The sequence below is a fragment of the Frieseomelitta varia genome, unplaced genomic scaffold, assembly GCF_011392965.1.
Source record: "Frieseomelitta varia isolate USP_RPSP 00005682 unplaced genomic scaffold, Fvar_1.2 scaffold_976, whole genome shotgun sequence".
Classification (NCBI taxonomy): Eukaryota; Metazoa; Arthropoda; class Insecta; order Hymenoptera; family Apidae; genus Frieseomelitta; species Frieseomelitta varia.
In genome coordinates, this window is record NW_025110785.1 from 666 (window position 1) to 14,949 (window position 14,284).

General features: G+C 32.8%; 1 protein-coding gene across 4 annotated transcripts; it reads left to right on the forward strand.

Annotated features, from left to right (window-relative positions):
• The first annotated feature begins 11,358 nt into the window (after positions 1 to 11,358).
• On the forward strand, positions 11,359 to 14,188 carry LOC122538226 (asparagine synthetase [glutamine-hydrolyzing]). Of its 4 annotated transcripts, none has more exons than XM_043672123.1 (10): positions 11,359 to 11,557; positions 11,668 to 11,810; positions 11,900 to 12,025; positions 12,124 to 12,360; positions 12,429 to 12,603; positions 12,679 to 12,908; positions 12,980 to 13,107; positions 13,187 to 13,476; positions 13,565 to 13,799; positions 13,882 to 14,188. In XM_043672123.1, the coding sequence occupies exons 2-10, from the start codon at positions 11,685 to 11,687 to the stop codon at positions 14,069 to 14,071; spliced, it is 1,737 nt and encodes a 578-aa protein (XP_043528058.1). In that variant the 5' UTR covers positions 11,359 to 11,557; positions 11,668 to 11,684; the 3' UTR covers positions 14,072 to 14,188. The 4 variants fall into 4 exon arrangements, with proteins under 4 accessions (XP_043528058.1, XP_043528060.1, XP_043528057.1 ...); XM_043672122.1 differs by having other exon boundaries at positions 11,367 to 11,552; XM_043672125.1 differs by lacking the exon at positions 13,565 to 13,799 and having other exon boundaries at positions 11,364 to 11,557.
• The last annotated feature ends 96 nt before the right edge of the window (positions 14,189 to 14,284 follow it).

The window sequence follows — 14,284 nt, forward strand, 5'->3', positions numbered from 1 at the left end:
TTAAAAGTAAACAATATTCTCTAGGGATTGACGATCCAATATTTTTATTTCTGTGAAAATTGTGAAAATAGCAGCTATTTGTTTTTAATGTATCAAATTTATGCGTTTCTTGTTTATATTTTAAACAAAAAATTTCTACGTTTTTTGTTTATATTTTTCGAAATTGTTAAAAATTAAAAAATGTTCAATCATCAATCTCTAGTAAATGTTACACTAAAGATACGCACCAGGTTTCACAGTAATCGGTTGGTTACATTCTGAGATATCTTGCACACCGTTTCTAAAAACCTAGTTTCGAGAAAAATGCGTTTAAAGTTTCAGACCGTCATTTTTCATATGTATCCTTTACTTACTTTTTTCTACTTACATATCGTGGCTTACAGTTCTTACAATTCACAACTAAATTGAATCCAAGTCTCCTAATATTCGTATCACCAAAACGTAATATTTGAATCACGCGATTTACACTTTATAATACTGCTTAACGTTGTAAACAGTGATGCAAATTCAATTATTCTGTATCCGCGGATTTATTATTATACCAAAATAAGCCGTTTCAAAGGCTAGGACATTTTCTATCTTATTTCTAAGACTTCAAACTACTGTCTAAAACAAAACAAAAAAAACAAATCGATTTTTTGAAAATTTTACACTGCCCGGTGCCCTTAATTGAATTAAGTGAGTAATTAATTTTTAATTATAACACGTAATTTATTGCTAAATGACTCGCTAAACGCCCGATATTATCCCTTTGATCTGATAGCGACTGCTTACGCATGACTTGAATGTGATTTATCATTGATCATGCCACCTTCCAAGAGAGGAAATGGTAAATAAGATTGTTTCCACGAAACGTTCATTGGAGGGTCGTGGCAACATTGTTTCTGCGTAGAAGGCTGTTAATCACGATTGGCTAATTAATATAAGAGAGAAGCCCTAACTTCTCCCCATGGAGGTCTCACTTTTGCTTGGTCAAGTTACACGCAGATACGACACGTACTGTTCGACAGAAAATACACTATTGAATGCATTCCTAATGTAGGCGATGACGTATTGTTGTATCGCGTGTAATATCTAGAATGACACACTTTCATGAGTACGAAACACGTATGTAGTTTAGTTATTCTAGCGTAAGGAAAAAAAATTTATTTGATAGACTGCGATTCTCTGGTTCTGAATAATTATAAAAACAACGATGGAAATTTTGGAAAAATTTTCCACGTTGCTTTATTGGGATCCGATTTTTTTTTTTTTTTCATCTCTAATATTTCTTCAACGAAACTTCGTTCCATTCGACGAAAATTTTTATTATAGTTTCACTTCCGACGATAAGTGAGATAGCCAGAAACGCGTCATATTAATAATATAAGATACCCATTTGCATACAATTCAAAATAATTTTCTGTATTATGACTGTTTCCTTCTGGAGTGAAAAGCAAATGTGTTGCAATGATCTTTCCCCGAGAGATATCGAGGAGAAGATTTGAAGAACAAAATTTGAAGGAAAATATAACGGACAGATTTTCATGTCGATTTATACGTAAATGTAGACAGTGTCACGTGCATTATCACCATCATCATTATCATCTGACAGTCATCTTTCTTCTACAAAAATACCAACTAATTAACCACTATGTCTGCTCGACCTTGCAATTAATCGTACTGTTGCGCGTGGCTACGTGTTTGCTTCCGGCGTAATCCCTGATATACTGCCAATAGGGTTCTTAATTACGCCCGGCCGCTCCAAATTACACTCAACGCGAGAAATGTGGAGTAAGGTATCTCGTCAAATGACGTTCAATGCCGACACGTTATGTGCATTGTTTGCGATATAATTAGGAAATCGACTAACTTCCCCGATACTTTACAAAGTCTGGAAAATTGTAACGTGCTGAACGAATTAAACTGTTAAACGGCCGTACCTTTATTATTATTACCATAGTTTCAGCTTTCGATCGACCAAGTCGTTAGAAACCCTCGGGTATATAGGGTATACTAGTTAGAACAGATTATCGTTGAGAATGAGTCTTCCTTTTCCTCGTTTGATTTACGCAATTCTTAAGATAAAAGATCGTGGTGCAGGAAAATTTTGATTCAGTTTCAACGATGGACGGAATTTAGATTTCATACTCCTCGTTCACGTGTAAACCAAACCTGGCTGTATATCTGTGGATAAATATGTTTACCGAAAACAACAGCTCGCTATTTGCACGGCTTAAATACGTAACAGAGCCGGCAGAATCTGCTGAGCAATATGTTCGAATGCTTCAACGGTCGTGATCGTTTTATTAGTAGCCTGTTAAGTGTTGATTTCACGTCTGATTCACGTGTGGGAAAATTGTTTCGCAAAGGGGTTGTAAAAATGATAAAAAAAAAAAACGTTGTTTGATATCGCCACATCCTTAAAAAAAAAAAAAAAGAAGAAGAGAACTTATCAAATAAAATAGCATTCAGAGTATAAAATCATGGACAAAAATTAGAGATGGCATACTGATATTGATTAATATTCTCAGAAGAAAAGACAAAGAAATTGATCAATTACACAAATATACAGCACGCAAACTGACGACACTGACGAATAAGGAGGAGTTAACATATTGAATGACATAATACAAGATTTCAACTCGGAACGGAATATAAACAAGACTGTGTCTTACCTAATCCAATTCGAACGATAACGAAATCATTGGATTAGATACGCACGACTTCAGGATCATGAGAATCCGTACATAATATGACAGAGAGAGAGAAAGAGAGAGAGAGAGAAAGAGAGAGAGAGAGAGAGAGAGAGAGAGAGAGAGAGAGAGAGACAGCGGCCTCGTTTTCAATTTGTCCTGCCAAATCCGAAACGAACGAGTTCAGACCCAGTGTGCATGAATACGCGATATCAAACGCATAAAATTTAATAGGAACATCGATACGGAAAATGTCCGACATTCTGGCTCATCGTACGTCAATACAGACATCATCGATCTCTATAGACCAGAATTCGTCAATCTCTGATACACACATACACCGAAAACTATCAGAACTCGATAGAGACATCATTGAACACATTCTGCCCGATACACACATACATCAGCCACTCTAGCGAGAATAATACTCCAACCAAATTCACCAGACTCGATACAGACATCATTCGACCGATCATACTCGACGCAGGCACGAGTAACTTTCACAGATATGACACGTATCCTACAGAGCTCATCGAAATTCGATATATGGACTCCCATAAATCTAATAATTATACAGCCAAATTCATCATACTTAAATGCAGATATTACGCGACCGATTAAATTCAATATAAATCTGGTTGAACGTAATAAAATTGATACAGACACCATTGAACACCGTACTATGTAGATCCAATTTGACTATGTGATCCACTATGTGATCCAATTCTTTAAATGAAAATTTAACTTTCTAGTCTTTTTTTCTTTCATGGGTGCCATCCATGGGTGTTCTTTGGAAGCTTGTTTAGGCCAAGTTAATGGGCTATTAGGCTTCCTCCACGACAAAAAATTCACTGTTTGAATGATAAGTATTATGTGTCACAGAGGTGAGGCATCAAGATTTTAGAAATGCTTAAATGGAACATGGTCAAAGAAGCCACTGGCCAAAAGAACCTAAGATTCTTAATCTGAAAGTGTTAATACATTTAATGGAAACTTATCTACTTTAATATGATTATTGTTACATATTGTGCCATATTCTATTAAGCCTTTGTAGAGTTATTAGAAGCCTGAATCAACAAAAGTTATGTCTTTTCGCTCTCCTAAAAAACGTTTTAAACGTTTGAAAGCTGATCGTATGATGTAGTATCCCAAAAATAAACATTAATTGCTTTATACACGATGGCACTTAAACTCGGTGAGATTTACAACACTACGTGTAATAGGTCTTTCGGGTTATACTGTTAAAGGACTAATTGCAACTAGATTGGGATTTATAGCTCGGTGCCATATGAGTCAAAGTTCCTTTATATCACTTCAATACCTTATATGATCGGTTTCACGTCGGTGTATCATACTCGCCTGCTCTTGATTTTATGCGATGTGTCTCTTATATAATGTATTCTCCTACAAGTGAACAAGTAATGTATAATTATAGTGTACGTGTACAAGTAACGTTTACTCCTACAAGAGAAGACACAAATCTATATAACGTACAGTGCAACTGGTACTTGATATGATTATTTTTTTACGTTGCTTATTATAATTAGTATACACCTTCGTGTCATTTTATATCTGAAAAATCATTTAACCTCTTGCGCTGGAATGACGTGCCACGCACGTCGAGAATTTTTTGTCCCAAAATTGCAGTATTTTTCTCAGTTTTAAGTGTATTTAAGTATAACCCAGGCAAAACAAATAATAAATTTATTACTTCTCAATAATTTCTATCCAGTGATGTCATATAATACCGACGAGTTTGAAAAGAAAGCGACGAATTATTGTATACGGTTTGGTCACTCGTTATGGTCCGCAATCAGTTGCCAGCGCAAGTGGTCAACCCTAAAAATTTTTAACGTCATTGAAGGTATTACATTTACATCTTGGAATATAGATGCTTATTATTATTATTGTATTTAAACTTTCCACGTAATTTTTCATTTTCGTCTCGTTCATCAAGGAGCTTTGAAACTCATCCGAGCAGCGAACCGTATAATGTAATAAGAAAGTCTAGAATAAAGTTAAGCATACTGTAATTCAATAACAACGCGTTCTGAATGAAGATCATTTCAACGAATCTAATTCGATCATTAATGCCCATAAATTTTCAACGTTACTTGAACCGTGATTTGAAATTGAATTGATACGTGAAATTCAATCGTTTCGTAAAAGCTTCATTCATCGTTGGAGAAAAATTGTCAGTAACTTTATATGTATCTGTGTCCGAAGTTTTTTCGCCTCTTATATTTTAACAGTGTACAATATTACTTTTCATCTTGCTCTTCACGTTTTTCTTTGCTCCTGCTCTTAGATAAACTATGAAAAACGATGATTGATCGACAGCGATATCTTACGAGAGACGTACAGTTCTTTTCGTCGAATAGGGTATAAATCAAGCATTCTATATTTACAAAAATGAACGCGCACGCATCGGATCGAGCGACGATATCGCAAATAGTTGAAAAATAGAACGATGACGTAAGTGATCGTTACTAACCAAAGTCGAAGTGTTTACATTGAGAAAACAGATTCGAATCCGATCCGCACACCGAGTAAAAGCATATACACCAAATATCTAAATAAATCATCTGCACAGTCTTCTGCATATCGATGGCAAAAAGCGAGCAACATGTACATAGTACAAACGAAACCCAAATACCTGATGTTAGAATTTAAAAACGTAAAAGGAATAACATCACATGCACTTGTAAATTTTGTGTTATCAAAGAGACAACAAAATAAACAAATGTGAATGAAAATAATTATTTTTTGATGAAAGATTTGTCTACGAGAATAAATTTAAAGTGAAATAAATGTCTCATAAAGCGGTAAAATCCAATGTCGATATTTTAAAAAGATCAATTTTATAAAAAAAAAAACTACTATAAGAATAAATTTGAAACACAATAAGTTACTGATAAAGTGATAAAACCTAATCGAACATTATTTATATTGTTTAAAAAATACATTTACGATTTAAAAGAAAATATCATAATTTATTATACTGCTGTAAGTAGTTATAGCTATTAAAACTTCATAAGTTTGTAAGATCTAAATTAAAGGAGAACTATTAATGAAAAAAATATCAAGAAAAACCACGGAATTCCTTTTTATAAATACAGTATCAAAGCCCAGAATTTAATTATGTAAACTGATTAAATCTGAAACATTGCTTTAACGCAACGTTAGCTCTTAACGGATTAAGTCAAGCATTGTCGATTGAAAACTCAAATTCATCGCAATAATATTCTTTTAAAGTACATCAGTGTATTATAACAAGGCTCATTGTGCTTCTACTTGATTTTACAAATAAATAAAACCTCTCAAACCTATTACGATCCTCGGATCTTTAATCTCACTCTCGTTTCAGCGAACAGAATTTGTAGTATTTTCAAACGACGTTTAATGTAAAACTGAAATGGGAAACCCATATATACCGATAGGAATCTTTTCAGATCTTTTTCCTAACTTGAGATATTCATCAACGATAGAAGATAGAAAACATTTATTCTCTAAAGCACACTAGATGGAAAATTGCAAAAAAAATTGTAGAACAATTCAACTGCACTTAAAGCATAAAACTTTTACTTTCAACAATACTGAGCTCGTTTCTTTCAACGACGTTTTCATATCATTCCGAAAGAGGATGTTTTCATAGTATGTTTCCTGTGTGAAAATTCGAACGTCTTCGTGAGATACATAACAAATTTTTTTCATAGCTAAATCTACCATAATTTCGAAGATTGAAGTCTCATCTTTGCAACAATCTCCTCTAAAATTTATTGTACAATCTTTTGAACGAAATTATAATATATTATATAGTTTAACACATCGACAATTTTTCATCGAATGTACAAATACTTTCTGGAGTATATCATGTAATTTATAATAATATAATGTAGTTTAATTTTTGTTGAATTTCATATTCCCACGTAGGAAAGTAAGAAGAAACGCAATCGTTGTAGTTTTGACAAACTACATAAAGTTTGTCGACCGGGACTTTGATTTATTCACATATGTAGTGGTAATTAACACGGATAATTAATAGACCAACGCCAACGTTCGACAATTGTACTTATGCGAACAGCTAATTGCTTATGAAAATATTTACACACAGTTGAGCACATAATGGCTCGTAAAGATCAAGAAGAAAGTCACAGTTTACAAGCTTCGATTTCATTTTAGGAAATTCATACATAATGTAGTTAAATCTACATTCAAGCCTAAATAACATTATTAATCTATTACATGTATATATATAAATAAATATATATATATATATATGTTATAAATATATATAACAAATAGTCTTTTATCGTTTTTAACTGATACTTGTTAGTGTATGCGATTTGAATATTCAAACAAGTATATAATTTTATATATATAATTTATACAAAATTATATATATATATAAAATATATAAAGTTTATAATATCATTCAAATTACAGAAAAGATACGTTTCACGTGATTAACATAGAAAAATATATACAAGGCAATCTATATTTAATTAAAATACTGAAAAAATCGTCCCGAATCTATATTTAATTAAAATACTGAAAAAAATTTCATTAATTGAAATTTCAAGCTCAATGGCTCCGAACATGCTCACGTCAGATGTGAAAGCATTTTAAAGATTTCAAGTTTATCTCTATTTTTCTAAGCGGAACCATTAATTCTTTTTAGTACCTAAAAAAACTTAGAACTTACGTTTAGGGGAAACACCTCGAATGACCTTGTCTTTCACATATATTGTCAAGGAATACTTTCCTTAAGTATTCTTTCCCCAAGTTTTAGTTGTTTATAGCAGTTATTTTGCGATAAAGTTGATATATGTCGTAATGTTTGGCCATTATTTAATAAAACGTTCATGTGAAATCTCGAAACATGGCGGGGAGAGAAGCACCTTCATCTCGAATTAAATAAATCTCATTTAACTTATCCTGTGTTTAAATTTAGAGTAGAGTAGTTTGAATCTAAGAGATATATTAGATCAGATTTGGCTCTACTATTTGGGATGGAGATGCAGGTTTAACAAAAAAATTTCAATCAGTAATAACTAAATACTGTGACAAATATCGACTCTGTTGCAAAATCAATACCCTTTCGGGGCTTGTTTTTAATAATTAATAAGGAGGACAGCTAAAACCTCTTGGGAATTACTCAGAAAAGTGTTCTTGACGACATTTGTGAAGGTCAAGGTCACCGAAACTGCCTCTCCTAAACGCAAGTTTTTACCATTCATTTGTACAATCAACGCGTCTTTTTATTTTCTGCAAGAAATATTAAACAGCTTGAGTTAAAAATTGGTCAATTTGAAGAATATCTTAACTTCAATTTCGTAAAATTTATTGTACAAAAGATGTATTTCTCTCGTTTTCCACAACTATTGCACTTTTGAGAAAAGTATATCGTGCAGAGTGCGTGCAGCTGTATTTTTGGAAAATCAAAAACCGAGTAATTAACAACTAGAAAAAAAATAGTGAAATGTAAATGGCACTTTGATGCCGTAACATACATACATGTACATATGTATATCTTAGCTATTATTACTTCCTGATTAAAGCCAAAGGGTACACTATGTATCTTACATAAGGTGTCTTGATTACTAGAGATTACCAGAGACTACTCTTGGCCAAAGTGAAATTTTATCATACATTCTTATATACACGTTAAAATCAATTCCTCGTTACATTAATGAATAAATACTTACTTTATTCCAGGAAAATTCACTCTTAAAGGTTAAGGAAACACGTATGTACGTAACTTACTAATTGTACTACTAAGAATTAAAATCAAAGCACACAATTGATACTACAGTCGAACGAGAAAAACCGAAAATACAAATGTAGTCAAAAATATACCTCTCGTATATTACGATATTTCAAACGTAATAATTCGCAGAAATTCAAACAACGAACAAATTAAAACATTCTCAGAGATAACGTTGAAATAAAGAAACGATGTTATAAGAGATAAATAATTGTTGGAAACAGTTGATTTTATTTTTATACTATCAAATGCGTATGAGCATATATTACCTTGATTTACGATGCGTTGCACTAAGAGACGTCTAAAAATTTGTCGGCAGCGATGTCGTTAATTCGCGTAATAATCGTTCCTGCTATCGCCAGAGAAAGCGATCGTTCCCCGATAAATGGTCAGCTGCTGCAGCAACGAAATTGTTAATATCAAATAACGTTTCACTAATTATTCACCCACGTACCGAACGAATTTTCCACCACTGAACTCTGTACACTGCCGATAAACAGATAATGCCGGCACAGTACGTACAATTCCTTCGTTCTCCTGGAGATCGAAAATGTTAAGTACTAAATTGAGAGATGTTCTCAAAAGAAGCGATTGCAAAAAAATGAGAGAGAATTTCTCGCGTATTTTCTCGCTTGTCGATCAGAAATCGAAGTACCGCCAACATTTACGATTTATGATAAGTACATCGTACAGCCAGCGTTGAGGTTAGGTTTCGTATTAAGTACCAAGGAATCATACGAGCCATCAAACGACGTTAGTAACTAATCCTGTGATAAGCTCCAACACCGTACTTTCTTCTCATTGAGCTGTACACGCTTCCTTCCCGGTTGTTCTTGCGTTTCGAGCACGTACCAATGTAAACAATCAATAAAGACGTTCGGTAATTAGCAAGACTCCAGAATTTGTTGAACGACGTTGCAGCTGGTCGAAGTCAGGCTGTTGCATTCGTTTCATCAAATTTTCGTCGAATTGAATTCATCGCCGGGAAACTTTTACAGAGGCCCGTTTATAAAAAAGCATTCCTAGGATCGTCCTTGTCGTTTATCGACAAGGCGAACTCAGGGGCGACGATCAAATTTGTCGAGAGATAGTTCACGAATTTTCCTTCTCCAAGATACCTCGACCGGTATCGACCGGCTCGCGTTCTCCGGAAATTTTCGTTGCGCCAAGAAGCGCACGCGAATACGTGCATATGTTGAATTTGATCGCTTGCAATGGCGAGCTTTCGTCGTCTCCTCGTTTTCTCGCCACGGCGAATAATTCTTTGCTGCTCTTTCTTAGAGGGAGGGGACAGTACGTACGCACTCGTGTGCAATAATGCAGCAAGAGAAGTTCGAATGCAATCGATACAACGAGTACCTGACTCCTTTTCAGACTGTCATTCGGCGATAGTACGTCGAATGACACTTAACCTAAAGCGCGTCGTATGCGAAGCGCACCACCGTCGTCGTATCGTGCGTTCAGGGTATTTTCCTTGATGCTCTGGTCGTGCCTCGGCGTGTGCAAGTTTCAACTTGTCCAAACTTAAGCTTCAATGGTAAGTAAACGGTAACGAGTGTCGTCGATCTTCTATATATCCGTTTTCACCGTAGGAGATGATTCGTCACCGGGGAACCTCTCGCCAACGGCTACTCCATTCTTGCGAGTACGTCGACTACGCGTATTTACAACGGACGGATGAACAAACCACAAAATAAGGATACCTTTCGTCGAATAGCCGAGGCTATGGTGCCGCGTTGTAGGCCATAAAGCGGCCGGCACGCAAGAAACCGGTGGCAGTCTCAAAAACCGTACACCCCCAATCACACATCTTTCTTGGAGCTCTGGCGAGAGCCAACTGCTCCGCGCGCTTGTATGCCAACATTCAAGGCGGTCCCACAAGTGACCAGCTGACCGAACAAACTGCTCGGACGTTTAATATCCCCGCACTGGTTCGATCAACTTAGCTATCGTCCGGGCGAGCATGCTCATCGAAATTAAACGTAAACTCTCTTGAATTTTCAATGCACATACTACCAACAAGAACAGTTCGTGGCAATCCATGTAAATTCAACAGAAAGAGAGCAAACCAGAGAGGAGAAACAGCAATCGTATTTCCCCTTTCCGTCTTTAATGTAATCACTACTTCGTAGTATTAAACTTTCGACTGAATCGATAGAGGGCACCACCGACTGCGATCGTTGCGCGAACACTTTTGATCATCAATATACATTGCTTCAATCAAGCAAAAAATGAAATTTTCTTAATTAATTTTTAAATGTAGAAACGTTCGCGAAGGATCGACGAAAATATCTATGATTAATGCGTGGTTAAAAGCTGCCAATGTAATTTTATAGATTGTTCATATGTTATAATATAGTCAATTGATGAATGAACAGTTTGCCTGTAATATTAAAAAGGAAAATTGGATGTAATATATGTATAAATTATAAAATAAAATATAAACATAAATATAAAATAATATATCATAAATGCGATAAATACATTTCATAGAATCAGTTTTGCTTAAGTAATTTTAAGATCGACCAATTCCAGTTTGCGGTAAATGATAGAAATATTTAAATTACAAATGTATTTGCAATTGCAAAAGTATATCTTATTTTAATAAAATATAATAATTACATCCTTTTAATATTTGAAAAATCCTTTATTAAAGTTAGAAAATGAAGAGCATTTTACTTTTATTCTTCTTTAATTATTTTGATGTTTTAAACTGTAAGCGGAAAATTTTTGGAAATTCTATGACTATTATTATATTTTATTGTCATTTTTAACAGTTTTGTATTACCATCAGAATAAAAAAATTAAAAACCTTCAAATGAATCAAAATATGAAGTACTATTTTAATAATAATAAAATAAAATAAAATATATATTTTTTGTTTTATTATCACACTGTTTATTTCGTCAATATTACGTCAGAAAACTCTTCTTACATACGTGGAATAACGTACAAATTTTTACATACGTGGAATAACGTGCAAATTCTTACATACGTGGAATAACGTATCTGTAACGCGCACCCATTCGTGTTCGGTCTTAACATTATTATACACATATGTATATAATAATTGAAACGAAAGAGAAATTCTACTTTTTGCAATATTTCCTGTAAGGTAATTTTTATTGTTTTTAATATTTCAGTTCAGTGTTTATTTTGTAAATACTTTAATTTTCCCATACAAGATGTTTCAAGTTATACAATAATAATAATAATATGTTATAGGTCAATACATTAAGAAAATGTGTGGAATTTGGGCTCTCTTTGGTTTAGATGTGCCATCTTTAACTCATATTTGCAAAAACTTTGAGCAGATAACACATCGTGGTCCAGAAGCATTCAAACTTGAATTTGACCATGCAGTTAAAGTATGGTTTCATTAAAATCTTTTAAGCAATTATATATATATATTTACTTGTATAATATTATAAAAAAATTAGTGTAATATTTTTTATAGAATGGTTACCTTGGGTTTCATAGATTAGCAATTGTTGACAATCTTCAAGGAATGCAACCAATGAGGCTTTATCAATACCCACATTTATTTCTATTATGTAATGGTGAAATTTATAATTACCAGAAAGTAAGATTTCAAGAAAAAGAGGATATTTAAATATTATTTTATTTTTTTAGATCACTGTTTCATTTATTACATAATAAATTACATAATAAACTTTATAGCTTGGTACAGAACATGGATTTACATATACCACTCACTGCGACATAGAGGTGATAATACATTTATATGTACATTTTGGTAGTGAAAATGTGGCAAGAATGCTCGATGGTGTTTTTGCATTTTGTTTAATGGACATTAAAAATAGAAGAATTCTTATTGGTAGAGATCCCTATGGTGTTAGACCTCTTTTCCAATTACAGTCTGATGATGGACAACTTGGAATTTGTTCAGAAAGCAAAGTAATAAATCAAATGTAACTTATTTCAATATAAAATAAGCATTTATTATAACAAAAATTTTTATTTAGGGACTTATGGATATAACTAAACAAATGACATCAAAGTGGGCACTGAAACCATTTCAACCAGGAAGTTATGAAGAATATGAAATTTTGAATGATGGTAGAACGAAATTATTAACAAAAGTAAATTATTATCAACCTGGAGATAAGGCTCATTTTTCAGCATTTGTTCCTTATAATAGTTTGTTCAAACATGTAATATTGTAATATTTATAAACTTTAAATGAAGGAAATAATCTAATAGAATATATTTCAGATTTGAGTAGCACAGATGTGCATGGAAATATAAGAAAGTTACTTTCAGCTGCTGTGAAGAAAAGATTAATGACTGACAGAGAAGTTGGTTGTTTATTATCAGGTGGTTTAGATTCCAGTTTAATTGCTGCTTTGCTTGTAAAACATGCAAAGGAGGCAAATTTACCATACAAAATAAAAAGTTTTGCAATTGGTATGGGAGACAGTCCAGATATTATTGCAGCTAGACAGGTTGAAAGTTATTTCTTTATGCAATGATGCCTCTTTTTTTACTCAAAATTAAATATAACAATATCTATTAGGTCGCAGAACATATAGGAACAGAACATCATGAAGTAATATTTTCCGAAAAGGATGTAGTTGATATTTTGGATAAACTCATTTATCAATTAGAAACCTGTGATATTACTACAATTCGAGCTTCTATTGGGTAAGTTCTATTCTACAAATATCTTAATTTTATGAATAAATAATCTGTACATATTTAGAAATATTTATTTCCATTTCAGTATGTATCTTATTTCAAGATACATAAAAAATAACACAAAAACGACTGTAATATTTAGTGGAGAAGGTGCAGATGAATTGGCACAAGGATATATTTATTTCAGAGATGCACCAAATGCAAGAGAGGCTCACAATGAGTCTGTACGATTATTAAAAGATATCTATCTATATGATAGCTTAAGAGCAGATAGAACAACTAGTGCATTTAGTTTGGAGTTACGAGTGCCATTCTTAGATATCCAATTCACAAATTATTACCTATCATTAGATGCTGCTTCTAGACAACCTCAAAGTATGGTCTTATAAAATAAAAGTCAAAAATTAAATTTATATAATTACGTCATTATTAAATTTAAATATATATATATTATCCAATGCAGGAGGAACTGAAAAATATTTATTAAGATCCGCATTTGATAATACAAATCTGTTACCATCAAATATATTATGGAGACATAAAGAAGCTTTCAGTGATGGAGTAACATCGATTAAGAAATCATTATTCCATATCATACACGATATTGTGGATGCTCATGTATCAAATGAAGAACTAGAAAAAGCTTATTTAAAATTTCCTCATTGTCCTCCAAAAACTAAAGAAGCTCTTTATTACAGGTTTAATATTTATCTTTGCGTTTAATTTAATCTTACAAATAATTGCTAGTATTTGAAATAAATATTAATTTTTATATTTCAGAAAAGTTTTTGAAAAACACTATGAAGGACAAGTTGAAAATTTTGTGCCATACTTTTGGATGCCACGATGGACGAAAGGAATTTCTGATCCATCTGCAAGATTTATTACACATTATAAAGCAGATGTAAAAAATAATCACAATGAAAATGAAGCCGCAATTAAAACTGCAAAAGATAATTCATCAATCTGAATATGCACAGATTTTTAACTATTGTATAAATTAAATAAAAAGCAGTTTCTATGTTTTTGTGATGCAATAATATAAATGAATAATTCATTGGGATAATAAAATGTTTATATAAATAAAGTATCCTATCTGTATTGATTTCTTTGTCACTATTCAAAATCTGTGGATACTAATGGTGTAAGAATATAAATAATAATGGTGCAATATAAGAAATAG